This window comes from Lichenostomus cassidix, chromosome 2 (genome assembly GCF_008360975.1).
Source record: "Lichenostomus cassidix isolate B80296 chromosome 2, HeHo_3.0, whole genome shotgun sequence".
Classification (NCBI taxonomy): domain Eukaryota; kingdom Metazoa; phylum Chordata; class Aves; order Passeriformes; family Meliphagidae; genus Lichenostomus; species Lichenostomus cassidix.
Window position 1 is genome coordinate 82,910,723 of NC_139482.1, and position 23,371 is coordinate 82,934,093.

General features: G+C 40.5%; 1 protein-coding gene across 4 annotated transcripts in view; it reads right to left on the minus strand.

The window, feature by feature from the left end:
- GRB10 (growth factor receptor bound protein 10) overlaps nucleotides 1-23,371 on the minus strand; it is a 142,400-nt gene that overhangs the window by 93,000 nt on the left and 26,029 nt on the right. For 3 of the 4 annotated variants that reach the window (XM_085052215.1, XM_085052213.1, XM_085052218.1), the window contains one exon: nucleotides 13,786-13,883. In XM_085052215.1, the coding sequence (XP_084908341.1) occupies nucleotides 13,786-13,836 (51 nt within the window). In that variant the 5' untranslated portion in view covers nucleotides 13,837-13,883. Of the gene's footprint in view, nucleotides 1-13,785; nucleotides 13,884-22,485; nucleotides 22,565-23,371 lie in introns of those variants that run through there. The other variant, XM_085052216.1, reaches the window with a different exon arrangement.

The window sequence follows — 23,371 nt, forward strand, 5'->3', positions numbered from 1 at the left end:
GTTTTCTTCACCTTCATTGTCCTTAGAAAAAGAGGTAACCAGGTTTGACTATAGTAAAATCCAAGCACCTCAAAGGTAGCCTGACAATTTCTCTTAGCATTCTGCATAGTTTACCTATCTCTGTCTAATTTTCAAAAATTTAGGTACCATATGAAATATGATTAATTGTTACACTTGTTGCAGTATTAATAAGAATATATATTTGTATCTATCCATCTCAAGGTAGCAGCTGCCATGTTTTCCTCTCTCTGAGGAAAGGGAGTTCATTGCAAGTAGCTCTACCAGTTATCCTGGTCCATTAAGATGATGACTTTATCAGAAAATCTTTATTGACTTAACATTCTCTGAAGGAAGAAAATTTACAAAAGTTCAGCAATTTGCATTTAAATAGTAACAAATTATGTGTAAAATTGCACACTATCACAGGAAAACACAATACAAAGCATAAATCTTCAGTTTTTGCAGAAGCTGGCACACTAAAAGCAAGAATGTCAATCACCTCTTCATGTTTGGAAGGTTTTCTTTTTGCTTTGCTCTGTTTTAAAGTTGTTCACAGTGTATGTATGTCAAGTGACCAGTTATTTTATACAGCTCCTCCCCACTTCTTTTAACGCCTACTGGACACATCCAAGGAAGTTATCCACAGCACATCACAACATACACTGAGGTGCTTCAACATTGTTAGCAGCAGCTGCTTTAACTCCACACAAAGCCTCTGAGGCTACATTAAAGTCTAGATCAAAAGGGTTTCTTAACTACCAGTATGCTACTAGAGGAAGGTCTGGTGTGCCAAACATTGCCAAGGCAGCAGACGAAACAAAGCAAGCAAACCACCTCAAAACAAAACCTGCCCAGGTAAAGGGTCTCCAAACAAGGAGAGATTTGAACAGAGACTTCAAAGCTGGTCAGCCAGAAGAAAAGTTCAAGAAACTCCACAGCTGTAATAAATCCAGGTGTGCAATGTTTGATCATGCTGGCTTTAGGAACACTGAAACACTACAGCTATCAACCAGAAGAACATTTCTGCAAATGGATTTCTACAGTTTGCTCCAGGAGAAGATGGGATGCAATGGGATACTCTTCAGTTGGTATTGAAGTGGCTTTTCTTTTTTGTGAAACCACTGCTGAAGACTAGGGAGGGGAAGTAACTTGTTTTCCTTTCAGTTCAAGGGGCTGGCAGCTTGCACGTGATGAGCTACCACTCTTCAGCTGAATGGCGATTAATTCAGGGTGGTACCTTGTACTGCACAACCAGTATTTATTGTACTGCTTCCTCTAGTTCTGAGCTATTCTTTCTAACCTAAAAATGCAGGTCTATGAAATAAAGGTAGTGGAAAAGATTCCTGCTGAGATTAAAGTCAAGTCAGAGATAAAAAAAAAAGGGAATTGCAGGATGAGGAGAAGAGGAAAAGCTTTGAACTAGGCTTCAGAAGCAAGCTGTGGGTGAGAGGAATGGGCCACCTTCTGGGTACAGACAAACAGAAGGCTACTTATTTAGCTAAAAGAAGAAAATTAACTGTGACAGATTAACTAGAAGCTCATTAGCACACCATAATACTGACATCATGTGTGCAATCTTACATCATAACAACACATGTTATTGTGTCAATATCCCTGTTTCAAAAGATGCTTCTGGGACAGCTGATGGATGAGAAGTTTCTGGTCTTGTGGGTTTAGGTTTATTTTAATCTTCAGGGCAAGTCATACTCTAAAAGACACACTGTCAAAAAACTATTTTTCCAACTTGCTCTCATCCTGTTATGGTTTGTGACTTAACTATACAGGCAGTTCATGTTTAACAGCCAACAGCTTGTCATAATTCTGAGGACATAAAGGACTCCAGAAAAAACAAGATTGCAAGAGATGCCTTTTTCAGAACATCTTTAGCACACTTCAGTTAGCCCTTTTGCTCACATCATGGCAAAAGAAGAATGTATCTCATGCAAAAATTTCACCAGCAAACACATAGGAAGGGATTTTTTCCATCAAATTTGCAACACACTGCCTTATAACTTCTACATAGTCAGAAGTAGAGAAACAGGCCCTTAATTCATATTCACCTTAGAAAACAGCCTCTACAAATGCTTCCAGCTACAAAACACTTAAGGTGACTACCTTGAATACTGGCATATATATTTGGGTTGAAAAATTCCTTGAGTCTGTCCTGAATTTGAAAAGGAAAAAAAAAAAATCACCTAACTTGAGTGCGCATGTGTGGATGAGTAAACACGTTAAGTTACTTTATTAAATGGGTTATTTATGTATGTATGTTACATATGATCCTGGAGTTACCTTCTGCAGAAATCTTTGCAAGAGCTCATGACAAGAGGTCATGGTGGTGTGGCCAAGATGAACGAGCCCAAGAAAGAGCTTTAAGAAGAAGGATAGGCAGAGGGGGAACAGCGTAGAAGCACACAGGATTATTCAGGATAAAAGGCCTTCACTCAACCAGGTGGCAGGAGACCCAGAGCCCACAGAGGGTGATTAGGAAAGAAAGCCCATGGAAGTGGACTAGCCACAAACACAGGTAACTGTCTCCTGACATCATCATTGCCAAGACATCTTCCAGAAAGAGCCCGTGATCTCCTTCCATGAGAGACAGAACATCTCCCAAGCTCCCCCAGGCACTACTCTCCATCAGCCTGAACATAACCACTCAAGGAAATCCAGGAAGTCAGGGCTCTGCCAGAGAGATGGAAGAGATAGAAAACCCACAGGCAGGAAAGGGAGATGTTAGCCTTGCCAGGCTAGGCATGAACTCTTCACAATCCAGAGAAGAGCTCATGCATTTGAAGGGTTTTGCCAGCCCTTGCTGCCCAACCTGAACTGAATCCTTGCTCTCCAGGCACACGGATAGCATCTCTTCTACAACAGGCCCACATTGAAGAGGAAAGGGGAATATCTGGCCAGGACTCTCCTAGTGCCTCCCCACCAAATGCCTTGGAGCCAGAGGCAGTCATGACCAAAGGATAGCAGCATGAGTCAGATCTGAGGGTGGAAGCTCATAAATCACTCAGCAAGGGGGAGTTTCCCTACAGCGCCCCAAGGACAGTCCTGCAGAGATATGGCTGGTAGTAGGTCTCAGAGAAGGCAGCACAGGAGACAGGCACTTGGATGTAGCCTTGTGAGAGAGTAAACATCAGAGAAGGCAGGATAGTGCCATGACAGGAGACTGAGTACCAACAGCCTAGCTGGGAAGCCACAAAGGACAGTGCTGGGACAGGAAACACCTGAACTACTGGCTAGCACCCCTAGGCTCTCCTTTGCTTCTGCCACACTGCCAAGTCTTTCATTTTCCACCTCAATACTTCCTCCCAAAAGAGGCACCCACCATCTTTAAGAAGAATGATGTTCAGAATATCTGTCTTGCTCAAACCAAATGAATCCATTTTTGCAGCCAGGTGAATGGGATAGGGAAAAACAGGACACAAATCAGCTAAATCACATTTCTGACCCACTCACAAGCAAACAGTGCCATTCCAGCTGCAGCCAGCACTGGACACTACTAATGTTTCTGGAGTGGGTTGAAGATAACTTCACATCACCTTCAGTGAGCCAACTGGGGAACCATTTTCCTGCTTGACCAACAAGCTGGCAAAGCCAACTAGTGGACAAAGAAGAACCAGCTGGGGAGGAAGAGGTTGATGGCAGTGGAGATGATGCAGAGATGACAGTAATGAGTAAGCAAAGAGAGCAAGACTACCAGCAGAATTACAGTCCTGGGCTGTGGGAAAGCAGATTTTTGGCCTGTTCAAGGATCTGCGGGCAGGGTTCCCACGGCAGACTTCTCTGAAGAACCAAGGTACCCAGGGCAACAATCTGATCTTGCAGCCTCCTTAAACCTCAAAAATGGTCCATTGTGACATGCAGAAAGTCACAGGGGAATGGCAGAAAGCCAGCTGAATGGACAGGCAACTCTCGCCTCAGCTCAAATGGCTGAGCAAAGAAGGCTGAAGCAGGAAGAGGTGACATAGAAAGAATATGGAGATTGTGCACATGCAAGAGAGCTGGAACAAGCAAAGGATGCCAAGAAAATACAAGGAATTGTTATATAGGCAAGGAAGGACTAAAGGACGGCTAATATTAGTCTAGTTAGCTCTCAGTTGTGCACAGAATCCAGCAGCTAAGGACAAAAAAGACCAGTGATTTTTTTGCCTCATTTTTTTCTAGTAAAGTTCATCCTCATGTCTCCCACCTCTTTGAGCACAGTGTCAGCATCTGGAGGACTGAACCATTAGTCTAGAACTGCCTAGCAAAGGAAAGTTATGGATCAAACAAGTTAACTAGGAGCAGATAGGATGTGTTAGAAGGTGCTAAGGAAGCTAGCCAATTACCACTGGAAGGCTATTCCCTCTTATCTTCAGAAGAGTAAGTCACTGATCAGAGGATGATCCTGGTGAGTGCAGAGGCAGAAAGCACATGCCTCTTCAGAACAGGTGAGGATGACAATATGAAGAACCAGAACCTGGTCAGCCCTGATAAGTTGGCAAGAGTATGGAACAATTCCTCCTGGGAGCCACTGCCAGGACGTCAAAGGACAAAAAAAAGCAACTGGTAAATCTATGCTGGCTGTTTCAAAGAACAAGTCATACTTGACATTTCAGGTTGCAATTTTAGTTTGCAAGACTAAGGGTCTTATCTCTCAAGAAACCAAAACACTTAGATCATGGATCTTCGTGCTGCCTTCTGATTTCTTCATCTAGCTGCACATACTAGTTTTTTTTAAATATATAGTCAAAATTTTACAATATTGGGCAATCATGGGATTTTTGGAACATCAATTTTCATTAGGAGAGCAGGCACCTCATTCTTACTCCCCACAGCCAAAGCAACCTGCCTCAATATAGCTGAAGGCTGTAGAAAAGTCAACCGCAAACTTGAGAAGAACCTATTGCAACAGCATAAAATTCATCAAAAATACCTCTTTGCCTCCAGTGAAGTATCAATTCTACAAAACTCATATGAGCTGAAATAACAGCCTGCCACTCTCCTACACTAATAGCTTCAAGAACTTCTCCAAGAAAGGTGCCAACACCACTTTGTCAGAAGCCCCCTCCTGAACTGTGCAGAAGTATTCACTATTCTGGGGAACTTGCCAGCATGACAGTATTTACTGTATGACTAATATGCATTAATGAAGCACAAATGGACAACTATTTACTTGCGCTAATAACTAAAGCACTTTATTAGAGCTAAGGCCTCTAGCATGAAGGATTGCCAGGTTCCCCCACTTGCCAAAATTATGTCAAAAAATGAAGCCAGTGTGTAAGACATCAAGAGCTACAGACAGTGTGTAGTAGAGTCTTAAGTCATTGTTTAACATTCAGCTTGCAAAGGACCAGCATGCTCCAAAACCACTGGCTGTTTCCGAGGGCTTGTCTTTTCATTGTAGAGGCTAGAATTTCAAATATGCACACTGGTGGTACCAGTATGCAGGCCAAAACTATCTTAAAATAGCAGTGCAGCCTGAGAGCTTTGCTGGGCATTTGTGTTCTACCTTTGATTGCTCACTGTTCTTTCAAAACCAGAAATAAAAACACTGTATCTTAATGCCTCGGATTAAAATATCAATACTATCTAGCATAAAAGGCCATTAATACCAATAATCTGGCCCTTTATTCATGAAAGATTCCTGAAAGCTGATCAATTTAGTAAAATTCCATCCTGGAAAAGCAAAGTCAACCATACAAGAATGAGTCCTTGCTCTATGTAGCACTTTCCATCCCACCTCTCCAAGAGGAACGTACCTGTAACACTAGGAATGAAAGATACACCTCAAAAAGCAGCAGGGTTTTGTGGGAACCTTAGTATAACTTTTTTTAAAGACTATTTCAGATTACATTGTATTAGGAACTGAAAGAAAAATTCTTAGGGGATGCAAAAGGAGCAGGTAAAGACTGTTTTCAGTCATAGCTAGTGCTAGGTGGACCAGATGTATTTATCCCTAGCTTTACAAAGTAAATGGCACCTTCACCACACCAAGGCAATGGTGAGTTCAGGCTCTCCATTCTTCTTTGAATCAGCAGCTTCAGCTCAGGACTCAACTGCTGCATTTAGAAAAGAAAGTCTGCAAGTGTAGAAACAGAAAGATTTCTGCCATGAGGCATCACATAAACAATAAAGTTTGGAAACTGCACCCACAATTTCTTTTTAGAAACAGGAAAATTCTTTCAAGAGTTGATCACACAAACATCTTCATGTAGAATCACAAGATCTGGGGTGGTAATTTGGAGGAGTTTTTTCCTCCCTCCTTTTTAACTTAAAAAAAAAAAATCACATAAGTAAGTGCTTATGAAATATTGTCCTTTCTTTGATCAAACAGATTCTCTTTAGACTATGTAAGGCAAGAGAATGTCCTGGGCACAACTTTACACAAGGTCTGTATCTAGATATATTTCTTGGAAATACTTAAATATAAGGCAACATTATATCATTGGTCTTTTCCAAGGATAGAAAAGACCTCTCTGAGCCAACTGGCATGGACAACAACACTAAGAATTATCCAAACCACAGTGCTTTCTTGAAAAGTGACAGCTCCAAATACACAACAATATTATCTCCCTCTTAAAAAAACAAAATAAACTTCACCACTGGTTACTATTTACTCATATGTAGAGCACAAAACAGCTGTAGGAGGAAGGTTCCTTAAAAGCACCCCTTCCACCCAAACTATCACTAACGTAATTCCAGTTGGCTATGACAAAGGCAATTAAAAAAAAAAAAAAGCTTTCATTCCTTTGTATTTCAGGTTTGTATCCTCTTATATTTATGCAGGCATTTGAAGTGTGAAGCTGTCTTAGGACTGGTATATCAACTCTCTTCTGTTAAATTAGAGCTGTTACTAACACAAGAAGACTCAAACTGCTAATTCTCCAAAATAACCAGTTGGTAAACAGCTTGTTAAATATTTACTCATTTGGAAAAGATCCAGCCCATAAAAAAATACACGGGATTTTGTTTGGTGCTGTAGTCTGCTAAACTGATTGTCACCATTGCTTCAGAATGTTCTCATGAAGTTTTGTGAGAGAACACCAGAAACTAGTCTGTTCTTATCAACATGAGTATTTTTTCAGTCTCAAAGTGTCATCTCAAAGTCAGAACCTCAAGAAACCTACTGCTTTTGATTTTCACAGTATCACTAAATCACTGGGGCTGGAAGAGACCTCTGGATGCCACCTTGTCCAATTCCCTGCTCAGGCAGGGCCACTGACAGCGAGGTGCCTGAGACCATGCCTGGATGGCTTTGGGCTATCTCCAAGGATGGAGATTCACCACCGCTCCTGGGCAACCTCTCCCAGTGCTCAGTCACCCTCACAGTAAGAGAGTGTTGTCCAACACTTGAAGGGAAACTCCTGTGTTTCAGATTGTGTCCACTGCCACTTGTCAGCAGGGAAAAGAGCCTGGCTCCACTCTCTCTGCAATGTTCTGGATATTTATATATATATATATTCCTAAGATCCCCCCTCAATTTCCTCTCAAGTATAAAAGTAGCAAACTGTAGGCTTAAACATGTATGAAAACTAGTGCTAAATCAAGAGACTGCTTGCATTTAATGACAGGTTCAGTCTAGTTTTTAAGAATGAAATCATTAACAGGAAGGTGCAAAACTAAACTTAATTTCCTCACTTGATTTGCAACATCTATGCTGTTTCCTGACCAGTGTTAGTACTAATGCAAGTAGCAAATGGTATGATTGACCAGTAGAGTGCTTTGCATCTTCTTTTTTCAATGGATTGAAAAAGTTCATATAATTGACAAATCTGGACTGAGCCACTTGAAATTTCTCACCTGCATTCACCTTCAAAAAATGACTTCATGTTTTGCCAAACAACTTCTGTAAATTAGCATGCAAAAGCAGAAGTGCAAACAGTAAGGTGCACACTTTGAATTGGAAATGTAGAAAGGTAAACTGGTACAGCAAAAAAAAAAAAAATTGGCGAGTATTTCTTGTAAGACAGGAAACCATAATCAATTGTATACAAGCACAGTGCAAGATACAAATTTCTTTAATGTTATTTTGCTTCATATAAAATACTCTGATGATACACCACAGTGGTGGCAAGTACACTTCTAATGGCTTCTTTAAGAGGTAAGCACCACACTTTCATTTCAATGTTAATGAAAACAACTGGTTTGGGGACAATTTTTTGAAGAGTTTTCTTTCCAAGAAAAATAAAGGCTAGAAATCTAGCTTCAGTTGGTCTTCAATGAAAACTAACAAGCAGCATCAACTCTATCAGTAAAAAACATTTGCAGCCTGCACTCAGGGAGACAGATTTCATAACTTCATATTGGAGGCAACATGTCTTGTAAAAACATTCACTAATGTTCGTGCTGCTTTGTACTTTATGTCTGCTCCAGTCCATCAACCCTCTATGCCACATACATGTAAACTGTTAAAACAAGAGTATCGTCAATAAGAGATCTGTTGACTGACACCATATTTCACAAATCTGATGATTTTCTGCATTGGCAGTAGCAACATTTCAGCTTTTCTTTATGCAATATGTAGAAGAATGATGCAATGCAATAATGCATCTGGTGTTTTTTCACTCAGTTATGCCCAAGCACTTTGAAAGCCTGCTCATGCACTCTCATCCTTCTGTATTGTCCTCTTAGCATGAAAACCCCAAATTCTGGGACTAATTTTATGCAATCAGAATCCTTGTACATGTAAGCCTAATAGAAGTAAATTAAGCCACCGTTTATTTTGAATCTTGAAAATCATGTATTGGGTTTGTGTGAGAAGGGCTTTGGTATTGGGAGGAGAGGACAGGGGTGGCTTCTGTAAGAGAAAACCCCCCTTTTTAATTGTGCCCTGGTTCTGAGCAAGATGGTTAATTTTTGAATTAGCTGGACAGCGGCATGGCTAGGCTAGGCAGGTTGTTCTATACCACCTCACTTCAGTGCCAGAGGTAGAAAAAGGGGGATTCTGAGGAGAAGAGATTCCTTCCTGATAAGCACATCTGGCACTGGTCACATTCAGTGAGCATTCTGCAATTGAAATCACTCTCTAAGAAATACTTTTATTGTCAATATTGTGGCTGTTATTGCTCCTTTCCTTATCTCATGGCTGTTTCCAGTAAATTGTTCTTATCTTAAGCTGTTCTTATCTTTGCCTTTTGTGCCTCCAGTTCTCCTCTCTGGCCACCAAAAGGAGTGGTGCTGGGAGGGGACAATCCAGGGATGATCCAGCAGATAGTGTGGTTTGGAGAGTCTCTTGGAGAGGGCTAGGTGGGAGAACCAAATCGGGGAGTACCATTCCTCAACCACAACGACAAACAGCAGATGGAGAGAAGAGTGGGAATATGTGAGAAAAACAGGTCTGCAGAAGGCAGGGTCAGTGAAGGAGGAGGGGCAGGAGGTGCTCCAGGCACCGGAGCTGAGATTCCCCTGCAGCCCCTGGTGCAGCCCATGGTGAGGCTGCTGTGCCCCTGCAGCCCCTGGAGATCCACAGGGGAGCAGAGATCCACCTGCAGCCCATCCAGGGCCCTGTGCCAGAGCAGGTGGATGCACAAAGGAGGCTGTGAGACTGCGGGAAGCCCATGCTGGAGCAGGCTCCTGGCAGGGCCCGTGCAGCCACAGAGAGAAGAGCTCACACTGGAGCAGGTTTTCCTGCCCTGTTTCTGCCTTGTGACCCTAGCAACGCACAGCAGCCTGTTCCCAAAGCACTGCACCCCCATGGAAAGGAGCTATGCTCACGTGGGAAGGACCCACACTGGAGAAGTTCATGGAGATCTGTCCCCCTGGGAAGGGCCCCGTGCTGGAGAAAGGGAAGAGTGTGAGGAGCCCTCTCCCTGAGGAGGAAGGATTGTCAGAGACAACGTGTGATGAACTGACTGCAATCCCCATTCCCCATCCCCCTGCATCACTGCAGGGGAGGAGGGAGAACAAATCCGGAGTGAAGTTGAACCTGGGAAGGACAGGGTGGAGGGAAGTTGCTTTTAAGATTTAGCTTTATTTCTCATTATCCAACTCTGATTTGATTGGTAGTAAATTAAATTAATTTCCCCAATCGAGTGTGTTTTGCCTCTCATGGTACCCAGTGAGTGATTTCTCCCTGCTTTTATCTCATCCCATAAGCCTTTTATTATATTTTCTCCCCCATGCCCAGCTGAGGAGGGGAGTGACCAGAACCATTTTGGCCTGCCATCTTTCTTACCACAGCTGGCAAGAAACATCTCCAAAGAATCAATAAAAAATTGTTAACAGCCAGGCTAATGAAGATTTTCAAACAGTGTCAGGCAGACAATGAGGGCCAAAACATGGGTTTCAACAGCCCTTTCCAAGCCCACTTGGAGACAAATTCTGCACTTGAATGTTTTTCATGCAGGTTTTTTCAGGACAAAAGACATTTTGTGCACACAAACACGGACAGCAGCATGTATACCTATATTGACACTAAATAATAGTGTTTCAAATTTTTCAATTCCAAAGTGGCAGAGATAAGATTGAGTCATACAAGAAGGCATGGGATGTCACAAGGGTGAGGATTATTGCATCCATCAAGGTAATTCTCTAATTAAATTAGAGATTTAATCAAAACAAAATGGTCTTTTTCTCCCCTTTCACTAAGACAGAAACCCTCTCTTCTCAAACTGCCCAACCTAAGCAAGTCACCCCTAGAAAAAAAAAAAAAAAAAAAGACGAATTTCCTAAAAAACCACACTCACCAAGATGAAGCACTCTAGGAAAACAAGTATAACCTCAATATGCTATGGACTTGGATCAGATGATCTCCAAAGTCATATATAACTTACTATATCATTTAATTGAAAATAAGGATCAAAGCTGCCATACTAAAACCTGGGGAACCTCTGCCTAACTGGTGCTCCAGCTAAAGGCAGAGGAATGTCACTATTGTAAATGTAGTATTGGCAGCACATCACCTTCACATCCACAAACCTGACATCATTGAAAGAGGCTTTCATTACAGTAGCTAGCCTCTGATTAATTCTCTTAGGTACTTAATTCCTACTCTTGAAGTGCACAAAGCTTCTCAAGTATGATGTGCAATATTCTGCACTCTTATCTGATCAAGAGGATTATTAGCAATCCTGAAATCCACAGCTCTGTACACATGAGAGAAAGCAATTTCCATTTTCTCTCTACTTTATGGCCAAGTGCTTGAAGTCCATTTTATACTAAGTTACAAGTCCTTTCTCATATAAGAATTCAGCTCACTAAAACCAAACTATATTAATTATTACTGAAGTCATACCTGCATCTTGGTCATGAGAAAACAAACAGAAGGCAGAAAGTGGAAGATGAACAGAACATTCCCTCATGCTCAAAGTTTTAGCTTCATAAACTGAGGGAAAAACCCTGTCTTTTTGTTATTTATGTCACTGACACTTGTACAATAAATGCAAAGGGTTAAAGAACTAAATATTCCCCAGGAGTTCAAGTCACTGCATATAAAAACTGTTGTGACTACAGATTGCAAAAGAACGGAAACACAGTAAATCATCCCATTTTTTCTGAGAAATTCTGGGACTATGTTCTGAATTTCCAGGAACAGAAGACAAACACTGCCAATTCTCACTGCCGGATTTTTATTGAAGAGTTCAAGAATTTGGAAAGGACTCCTGAAAGCCACTGAAAGATAGTATTGATTTTTTTTTTTTTAACAGAGCTAGAGATTGTTTCTAGGAGAATGCACTCAGTGTGACTGGTTCATGTGCTAACTCCTGAGAAAGTTAAAAGAAAAAGAAAAAGGCTCTTAAACAAGACCTGAAAGCTTCTGAAAGCAGCAAACCTTGCAAACAAAGAGCCCAGCAAGAAAGTGAGAGATCTATACCTTGCCCATCTCTCCAAAAACATAAAAAATGGAGAAAAGGTGGATTGGCAGCAAGACATCCTACAGGATATTCTGTAGTGCATACTCACTACTCCAGCTTCTCATTCTTCTTGCCTTGAATATAATACCAAACTCCAATGTGTCAATTTATTCTACTACTGAATTTATAGCATTAAGGTCCCATCCCTGGGATCTCTGGAGCAGCGTCCTTCATAGCCTTTCATTCACATTAAGTAAGAAAATGTGCTGAAAAAATAGAATACTTCTTTACACTCTAATCTAGAGCATATTTAGTTTAACCTTCTTTCAGCCCTTTACCAACAAAATGCTTTCACTGCAGCCAAATCTGAAAGACAAGTTGATGAAAGCTCCTAAGTCAGATTTAGTAGGGGTGGAAAAACAGATGTTCAGGGTTTTTTTAATGCAAACTTCAGTTCTGACAGAAGGCACAGTAGTTGTGAATGGGCTTCCACAGCTAGTCTTCAAACTGGTTATAAGCACTTAGGATAGTTAATACACAGTAAGCTTTGACCAAAAATAACTGAGTCACTTTCCCACCATCTTAAGTCACCCCATGTTGCTCTGACACTTCCAGTCGGCTGACTGCCCCAGACTAAAGCAGATTATCTCCAAGGTTGGTCAGAGCAAGGGAAGTACCACTGAAAATTCACACTCTTACTTCCTATGAACTGCGAAAGTCACTATTTTCACAGGAAAGATTGACACTCAGTTAAAGAACTTGCAGCTCAAAAATGACTGCCTAGAATGTCAGGATTCTCTTACATAGCTCTCCTTCCCCTCAGCTTTGCATCATGACTCAGATGATGCTCTAAATGAATTGGAAGCATAATTTCACAGTGCATCAAAATTATGAAGTCCAGGCACATCTATTCACATATTCTTTTAAAATCATAGATCCAAGTATAGTAACAGATTTTCAGGACATCCAATTTCTCAAAGTCCAGTCTATTTTTATAGCTGCAAAAGAAGCTATAAAAGAACTGCTATGTTTTTCCTGTTATCGGGAAAAGCATTCAGGTACATTCAGCTGACAACTCAGCGCATACTAACATTAGACTTTTAACTAATTTGAGGTTTCCTGTTAGGGGGAAAAAAATTGTAAGTTGACATATTACAAAACATGTAAAAATCCTAAAGAGATGTTTTGGAAAATTTGCTGTTATTTTTGTTTGGTTTTTTGCTTTTCTTCCAAATGAGTAGCATGACTGTAGTAATCACTACTAGCAATGTTTCTCTTGGGACAAAGGGAAAAGGTTTTAATGTCACATGACACTGTTTAATTATTTGTGTATCTGCAAGGTCCAAAATCATAACTGTATCCTCAGGGTGGTAATCATATTATGAAAATAGAAGATAAAAAGTGCAAAGAAAAGATCATATCCAAACTAGCAATTTGAAGTTTCATAAAAAATACAAAGCAAGCATTATGCCAACTAAAACTGCCCTGAGAAAAAAGAACTTTTACATGCATTTTTGCCAAGTACCTTTGAATTTAGCTGAGGGTTTTTTAAAATATACTCTTTGTAATATGCCATATTGGCTGCTTAGATACAGCACAATGACTCAAAAAGCATAGGATCTAACCAAGTGTAAAAATCTCAGCCTTTGTTCCAACAAATATAGCATTCAGCAAGCACTGATATATTTTGGTGCAAGGCATTTCACTGGTATTATAGCTTGTCACCTTTTCTTTGGAAACAAGTGCCTTCTCCCAAATAGGAAATGGCTATTTTAAAGACAAATACCAAATCTTAATCTGTATATATTAATGACCCAATTTTTTTTAGCAGCACATCTAGAATACAGGATGGTAACAGAGGCTCTGTTTCCAAATGTTAGCAAAACCCAGAGAATTGCCAGACAGCTATTAGCAGTTTGATGAAAAGTCTGAATGCACAATCAATCACCAGCATACAGCAATATGATGCTACAAACTGACAGGAACATGTAGTTTCACAACTTACTATCCGATAAGGAAGATGCAAAAAGGAGTCTGGGCAGCCAGCTAAAGCCATTTGTTCCTTCAAATTTTCTTCAAATTACATCTACTGCTTCCCAGGACCTGCAGAGTACAAACAAACTGTCAGAAACCATACTGAAGACATTTCATCAACTTATTATTGAAAACAGTTGGAGGAGGAAGACCAAGAAGATCAAGATGAGGTGATGAGGATTTGCATCAACTTGAAGTAGAAAATGTGCACATTCGCTGCCTGTAGCCTAGAAAACAAGTTCAGTTTGATATTTCATTTATAAGACAACATAACTATTCTCAGGCCGTGTGGTTCCTCATTTATTTCCAGTGTTCAGGCAAAAATGAAAGCTTCTCTTCACAGTAAAACCCTAGCCATTTGAAAACTGGCTCTCACCAGCTGAGGTTGTTTTCAGTTGTGGAAAGAAAACACTGAAATCTGAGTTAATTAAGATTAAGATGACAGTCACTTATCACAGAATCATTTAAGTTGGAAAAGACCCATAAGATCACCAAGATCATTATGCAGCATTAGCTTTCAATGCCTGGTTACACAACTTCTAACCTTTACCCTTTCCTGCCTGCCTTTTCTCTTGTGGTTTTATTCTCCCACAATGTATCAAACAGAGTGTCACACACAAATTCATTCAAGTCTTGCACTTGCTCTTCTGAGTGATTATTAGCAGCAACTTTGCAAGGTGAATCGTGTTTCTTTAAAGCATCACTTTGTGATCAGAGCTTGAAAAGAAATCTGCAGACATTTAGAGGTACATATGGCTAAAGAACTAAAAATAAGAACGCAAGACAATGTCAAGAAAGTTATTATAACTGCTGCCTTGTAACAAAGGAAACAAAAAAATAAACCAAAGTAAATGAATAAATATATAAAGCACTGATTGCTGGTCCAGCATTTCTTCCAACCAGTGGTGGAGACATCCCTTCAGTGTAAGACAGGCAATGCCACCTCCAAGTAGATGAAAAAAGGGTGACTGAACACAGCCAGAACTTTTACTTCTACCATAAGCAAGCTCCTGTCTTGTTGACTGTTAATTATCAATTACACATTCAAAACAAAAGCCCGAGTTTTAAACAGGCTACCCACTGCTCTCTGGTAAGCATGAACTGTCACCAAAGCTGCCAGCAAGATTTATGGGACAGTTAAGTCAGGGCCAAGGGTAAAAAACATCTTGAAAAAACTGTTCCCAGAGGACTCGCAGCCTATGGTCCACAAACCATGCACTCATCAAGGAAGCTTTATTTTACATAGTTCCAGGATAAGTTCTGCTGAGGTATGGTAACCTCCTCCTCTATCAGTAAGGCTGGCAAACTCCTGGGAACTTCTTTCCAGTAAGTAGTAACTGGGCTTCTACAGTTTTCCATGGTCAATTCATACAGCCAATTACCTCTGGAGGAAACTGCTTTTGGCAACAGCAAACCTGAAAATCTATTTAACTAAATACGCAGAAATCAAGTTGTTTATTCTAGGTAAGTAAATACTATGGAAAAAAAAAATTAAACCCAAAACCTTACAGGATTCAAGGTGGTGGGAAGGCCACATCAAACATTTAACTCTGTAGGCACGTTTCTCAACTTGCATTATTGCTAGTCTTTAAACATATAAACTAGTGGTCTACAGCAAAAGACTCCAATTCACTTATGGCAAGATACATTAAATATGTTCCTAAACAATACCAGACCAATTTGTCTACTCTAGGGCATGCTGCAGTTTATGCCACAGCCCCATTACACCAATGGAAGATCATAAATTACCTCAAACAATAGCTGGAGTCAAGGCTACATAATTTATCAAGAACCATTTGCTTTGCTGCTACATTCTTGAGTATTCATTTGTTAACACTGCAGAAACAGAGGAAAGCAATAATATCTAGATGATATCATTCCTAGTCAATCCCACATTAACACTGATTTAAGATCTCATCTCTTTTGTCTAAAAACAGTTTATCAAACTAGTCCTACCCTAGAAATACAAAAAGCCTTTGCTCACCTTTAAGACCTAAGGTCCTTTGTACCAAATCAACAAGTAATAAATTTCATAGGAACAGAACTCTGCACCAATTCACGTGTTCAGCAGATAAACATGAGGACTTAAAAAGAAAAAACAAACCAATTTTTCCTGTGCCGTGTTGTCTTTAATCTCTTCTGAGACTATAGCTGCATACTGAAATGCATGTTCTTTGCACACAATTTGCACAGCACAAATCGCAAAGAGGTATTAAAGTGCCAAGTTACTGCCCTTTTTCTAAAATGCCTTAGATGGGGGAGGGAAATTCCAAAGGATTGTAAATAGAAAACAAGCTATGCAGTCGATCACTGTTACAAAATTCAGGACATTCAGTGGTGAGAACAACTGTCATGCAACATCGAGCGAGACGGCCTGTGCACATTCAGAACCCAGCAATTTCATGTGCTTTTATTGGCTCCAGATCTCTGCCTTGGACAGAGGCCCTGAAAGAAGGACAGTCGCGATAAACCAAGTTTCAAAGGTCATGAGTCTAATTTTTGGTATGACATTCTCTAGAATAAAGAAGGGACTGTTGTGAGGCATAGCTTTGATGTCTCAATCTCTCAAAAGTGTTAAATGAACTTACACCATCTAGAAGATTGGTATTATTCTTGCATGGAAAGCACTGCAGGTATACACCCTGGAGATTGTCGCTGTTTTGAACGGGTTGTTTAATTCACAATCAAATTACTCAGCCAACCAGCAGATTAAGTTGTCTATTAACTGCAAATTAAGCCCATCACCAGGTATGTTTTTCTGATTTATCGCTTGTTCCCTGCACATTCCCAGCAGAGGAAATGGTATCTCGCCCAGCACTCTGGACGCAGACACAGCCTACGCACCTACAGATACTGTGGTAGGAAAATGGCAGGGGTATGGTCACTCTGCCAATTCAGGAAGTTTTCCAGGTTCCACATGTGCCATCTGTCAAAGTCTTTAAATTCAAGAGAAAAATAATTTTTCAAAAGCAATTGCTTGCAGATTAGTTAGGAACAGGAGGAGGAGGAGGGAAAAAAAAGGGATTTTAACCTGGCAGAGTTGCAAGACAAGCTCCAGAGCTCTTGAGAACTGGATTTATGCTCTTTTACGAAAAGTAACTTAACAAATTTGTTGAATGCTACACCCTTTTAAGTATTTCATCATTATTCTTCTATAATGTTCTGCATTCTATAACTGAACTATCATGAAAGAGGGAAGGGGGAAAAAGCTTCAACATAGACTTAATTTTGACCTGAAGACCTTATCTAAAATCTCAGGTTTTACATACAAGTTAAAAATCTTTCCTTCTCCTTTATGCATCTTTTATTCTCTCATACACTAAGTACCACTATTCCATTTCTCCCCACAATACAGAATGAAGTCTAGCAGACCAAACCTGGATTTTCCTAAGAAATTCAGTCTTAAAACTGAATCAATACAATATTCTCCCTTAAGTTAGCTTCAGGACTGTCTGAGTTAAGTCTACTGGACTTAAAATTTAACATCTTGAAGACCCAGCGCGAAAAAGACCCTCTCTTTTTGGTTCACACAGGAGCAATCTCCAAGACTTCAACTGGTTGTTGTCCTAGCTCCAGACTCCCCATTACTTCACATCATCTAGGAAAGTGTTCGGTTTTCTTCTGCAGACACGGACATAGATATCTATCGATGTATCTCTATTACTGAAACAAGTTTACAAGATGAAGCAGTTATATGGATACAGGGAGCAATCCTCTGCAACACAGGCATGAGTACCCAGACCCTGACACTTCCTTACCAGTCTACTCCTATTGCCATAGTTACAATGGAAATAAAGTTGGATACAAGCAGCATGAGGCCTGCCAGTGATTTTTCTGTAGTTGAAAGACATGACAGCTAGCAATGTCCCCAGCTGCACTGAAACTGCGGGACCCAGATGTGCTTTTGCAGGCAAGACCCACACAACTTCTCACAAAAACAAAGCCTGAATGACTATGAGGGTTGAAAAGAAAGTGCCATCAGATTCCTTAGCTTGCTGGACCCAGGAGACTAAAACGCCCTTGTGTCAGCATCCAAGTTTGCCATCCGATTTCATCATAGCTTCACCAATCAGTACACATAAGGATTTATGAAGCATCTTCCCCTCTTTTGGTGATAGCTTCAGGTGGAGAGAGTCAGTTTGCAACACTGAGAATGCCCTTCACCCTCCCCAAGGGATCACTTGGTCAGCAAGACTGGATTCATCACCTCAAATGTTTCACCGACCACTTTCTCAATTTACTCAGTTCAAACACATGCTTGCTTCTCTCCCCAGCTCTTAACATCCCTTCTCACACCCAAAGTCTCCAGTCTGGCCATGCCAAAAAATATTTGGCCAGTTTCCCTTCAAACAAGTTTTTTTTTTCCCTCCAAAACACCTCCCCAAACACTCCAGAACAGAATTACTGTCCAGCCACAGAAGACTTAATGACATGATCGTCTACACCCTGATGGCCTACTGAGATTAGCAGCAGGTAATATTTAAGAATACCTGCAGCCCTCCCAGCTTCTCCTCATTTCCCTTGCACAAGTTGGTATCTTCACACCCATTTTGTTACACATACGTACCCAAAAGGCATTTGCAAGTCTACGATAGAGAGCAACTGCCTAACTAGAGGAATACTTTGAACATCTTTGAAAACAAAGCATTGTTCTAGCTAAAATCTCAAGTGAGTGTTGCTCACTAAAATGAAAAGCACTGTTCAAAATATAAATCATCAATCAAAAGCACTTCAGTTACGTCCAAACACTCCCACGAAACCATACTAAAAAATCTGGTCTTATAAAAAAAGGGAATATAATTCTCTTTTGCCATTCTTAATTGCAAAGCTGTTAGTCTAAATATTACACCTTGTAAAGGAAGCCATTTGCCATTGTACTTTTGCCAGAAAGTGAAGAATCTTGGCAACGGCAATTCAGGCTTTTGAAAGCCAAAACAGATACATACTTCAGAAGAAGCACAGAAGAGCTGATGCCATCCCACTTCCAGCCTTGCCAAATAAAATTAAATAAAATATACGCAGTTCAGCATTTTTTGGTTTCCTGAATCTGCCTAAAATTTTGAACAGGCTCAAGACTCATAGCCTGTGAATTCATGTTCACGTCCTGACAGAATAGCTTCACTGACACCAAAGTCCTGGGAAAAAACCCAGTATTTAACCCAACACCACCAACAAAAAACCAACCAACCAACCAACAAAATCCAAACCAAAAACTCCCAAACAAAATCAAAAAACCAAAAAACAAACCGCAAACCTATAATGAACTTTGGAAATATTTACAAAACTCTGCAGTTTCACTGTCTTCCTTGATCACTGAAAATCATCTTCTCTCTCCTAATAGATCTGTATCTTTGAAGCAGGAACTTTGGCAACCGGAGACTTGTACCCAAGTCTACATGAAATGTTAATTAGACAGAAACTGAAATAAAATCTGTGTTGTATAGAGCAGACAAACCCATCAGCAAGCCATATGCAGAGGTAGGGGAGGACCTTGGATACATGACTGGGAACATGACATGCACAGTGAGGCAGCCCAAGGTGAACTCCATCTGACAACGTCATAACTAGCAGAATCTTAAGTTTGTCTATAGAGTTCCTCACTACAACCTTTGCCTCCAGAGAGCTGAAAAAATACTCTCTGTTCTCTCTGTTGTCACTGTCTTGCCTCCCCTCCCCACCCCAATCTAGTCACATTTCTCATAAAACAGAATCCAAATTTTTATAATTTTGGGAAGCCATCTAAATAATTATTTCCTTGTGTTATTTTAAGCTTTTATTATCCAACCTGAAGATTTAGAGTGAAGTTACACAACAGTCAAGATGATTTAATAACTTGTTACTGCCAAGAACAGGACAGACATCCCACTCTCTTCATCAGCCCTTGCTCTGCTTTCTTCCTCCACTTCCTCCCAGCAGCTTTGTGGCACTCCCTCCTTCTCCCCCTTTTGTGTCATGTATGGTCCTTAATGAGTTCAGCTTGTGTTAATTAATGCATTTGTTTTGCTGGGTTAGTGCTCTGCTAAGGAAGCAAATGCAATGAACTTAGATCTGACAGGCAGCTCAGCTGGCACAATGTGAACGGCAGGAGACCATGAGCAAGAGGGGAAGGGAACAAGATCACCCCTGTCCAGCAGCAGCAAACTATTACACTGGCCAAGGCAACCTGTGAACTTTCATTTTCTTTGTTTACTGCCATTAGGAGCTGGCAAACCTTTCCTACTGCACATCCGTGAGAATTACTGCTTTCCAGGCATCTCACAGACGTTAAACATTTGGATACATCTCCAAATAAAATATAAAGTTTTTCTCAAAGGCACTTACTTGCGGTACCAACTCAATTGAAGTCTGTTTCTGTTGCATACTTAACCAAAACATTGCTTTTTGCATTCAACACACTAACGAGCCTTTATGCTTCCAACCTGCAACTGGTCTGAACGGTCCTTCTCCCTGCTCAGCAGTGGGATTTGAAAGCTGAGGGCTCTAGATCCCCCAACCCAGAGACTAAATTACACACATGGCATTTTTCTAAACAATTAGAGCAAGTTCATCAGCCTCTGTACAGTGCTTTTTTTTTTTTTAAGAAAGTCAGATCATTACAGATTCTGCTTCAAACCACAGCCTAATCTATATGGCTATCCATAAACATCCACTGGAAATATCTATCAGAATCAACTGCCTTTACTAAGGTGACAAGATGGTAGCATGCACTCTTCAGCTGTTACTTCTACAGCCTTCTCACAAAAGTTAGGAGAGAAAATAGTAGAAATATATATACAAAGGTTTGTCAGAGAGACTTTTAAATGCATAGAGTAGCAGTCTGCAGCAAGATGCCCTGTTCCCAGCTTCTGTTCCCTTATTTTTCTACAAGACTCCTTCATTTTGGAAGAGAATCATCCAAAGCATGCAGAAGCCTTTCTTCCCCTCCTGGCTGATGCAAAAGACAGATATATAAAAAATAAGAGAAACAAAGAACAAAAGGCAATCTCCTATCACATGACCTACTGATCAGTTTTGCAAGCATTTTAAGCACAATTTTCCAAATGATCTGTTTATCAATCATTACAATTATTCACAGCCTACTTTACTTTACTTGGATCTTTATGCAGGGGGCTCCATAGCCTCTCAATGAACTTGCTAGTTTTTGTTACACCATACTGGCTACAGAGGGCTGACCACAAGGCTAACTTCAAAACCAACACTCACACTTGTGCACAGAAAGCTACAGTCAGATATCTATCAATGCTGTTCACATCCCTCCTTAGGGTCTCTTCTGCTCTCTAGGGTTTTCAGGTGGGCTAAAATACTTTTCCTAGATTTAAAACTTTGTTTTCATGGACCAATTACATCAGATATTAAGGTTTTTACTTTAATGAAAAGTTTAAAGGGTTTAATACTGATAGTTAACACAGTAGGTGTACATGTATCACTTGCTGTTCTCTTGGTACAAAATTTTTTTGGCAGAGTTATTAACTAGGATTATCAGAAGCTTTTATTTAGACATCAAGGTTCATGTTTTTGAAGAAAATCAATTGACAGAGTCTTTTACAGTTATCTATGATTTATGTGCACGAATAATCACTGGTTTATTTACATTGTCTCATCCCATATAAATGGCTGAAGCTAGAAGGCAAGTTTAGACATTTCAATTCAAACTGTAAGCTGCTCACTAAGATGGTATCTTTTTGAGATACCACAAGAGGTACACTTAAGTGAGCTGCTTACTCTCAGTATACCTTGTTTGTATGGTTAGAACACCCAAAAGAAAGACTTTCTGCTTAGCATCTGAAAAAAAAAAAAATCACCTTCTGTGAGCAGAGATGTATTTCCCAGCATCAACAGTACATTAATTCACCCACCAAATATTTTTGTTGCAACTATTCCCAAACATGCTTTATTCAAAGAATTCAACTATTGAAACAATTCTGACAAAGACACCATAGTAACAGTAGCAAGTAGTGAAAATAAACAAGCAAACCCGTTTTACCTCTCATGCACAGCAGGGTAAGGGTTACCACAGAATGGCTTGTAAGTGATAACACAGCCAGGAGAGCCCTGGACTACATCAACCCCAGGCAAGCAGGCAATGACCAACTGTGCTTCTGGTTGCAAAGAGCGCAAGGAGGCAACTCCAACAAATACTGTGCTGCTCTTGAGATGAACAGAAAATCCCATCTACACAGGAGGGCTGTGATAAAGGAGTGCACGAAGCACAAGGGGTAACACAGAGCAATTAAAGGAACATATACATCCTTGATTGACTGGAACATAAAAAACTGTACCCAGTTTGGAGATCGCACTCATTCACTCCCATGCAAAGAAGCACCAGCAGTGCCAGAGCATGCTCAACTGCAAAAACACTGCTTGTGGTTTTCAGATACCGATGTCACAGATACCCCATGTGTACTTGAACGCTGCCTCACTAACAAATCACAGCAATCTCTTCTTAGAGCAAAGGGACCATTTTGTAATCTCAAATGCATTTGCTGGCATTATGCAACACACAAGCTTCAAATCCACGGGTGGCTTACGGCTAGCAGCAGGCAATCAGTGCCGACTTTCAGAACACAACGAAAATGTTACTGGTGCGCTATTCTTGAATGCAGGCTAAGAATTTCCATGAATAAGTAAATAAATAAATAAAGGATATCGGCAATGCAAAAGTCTTTCTTACCCTCGTATGTTTTTTAGCCCTTGAAAAACAGTTTCAAGCTGACATCTCAAAAGCGAGTATGCTGACCTACTTGCAAATATAATACCACCCTGGGACAAACAGGGCATAGCTTTTTTAAGTAAGTGTAAACAAAACAGAAAATAAACCTACAGAATAGGTTAATATTTTGTAGAAGGGCTAATGTTCAACGAAAAGCTGAAATCTGGCCAACTGATCACATGTTTCATGTGCATTAGTGAACGCTTATTTATTGCTATTAACTTGTACCTGCAGAGAGGAAGAAAGAGAATATTCCTTCCTTTGATTCTGAAGGTCACAAGGTGACCAATATCCCAGTTTAATGAAGACTATGGTGAGGTTGCAAGTGTCACAGCTTCCACCAACCCTTTCAAAACACAGTGTTGGAAAGCACAAGGGAGAAAACTGAAGTAATACCACCCAGGCTTCTAGACTATGTCAACTTAATTAGAATGGTATTTTGGCAGTACCGAAAGATTACATATCGAAGGCTGGGTAGCAGGCCAAATAACTTGACTAGAATATTTTGCCAAGCCACCTACATTAAGAGCTACTTCCCTGTATTTTCAGGGTTCCATACAGGAAATCTGTTGTTTCAGGCCTTATGAGGCTGTTTCACAGACGTATGAAATGTTGAATATCCCCAGCACTGAAGGTTAACTAGAGACACGTCAAACAAGGAACATCCCTAGTTAACCTTCAGACTGTGGAGCTGCCGAAGGGGAACATTTGTTCTCCAAGGACGTAGGTTCCAGATGTAGCCAAAGTGCCTTCCCTGCGTACCAATGTACTTTAACCCACAACACCACTGTATGCTAAAGCCTGGAACCTCACACAGGTCCCATCTGCATTCTCACACCTCCAAGGC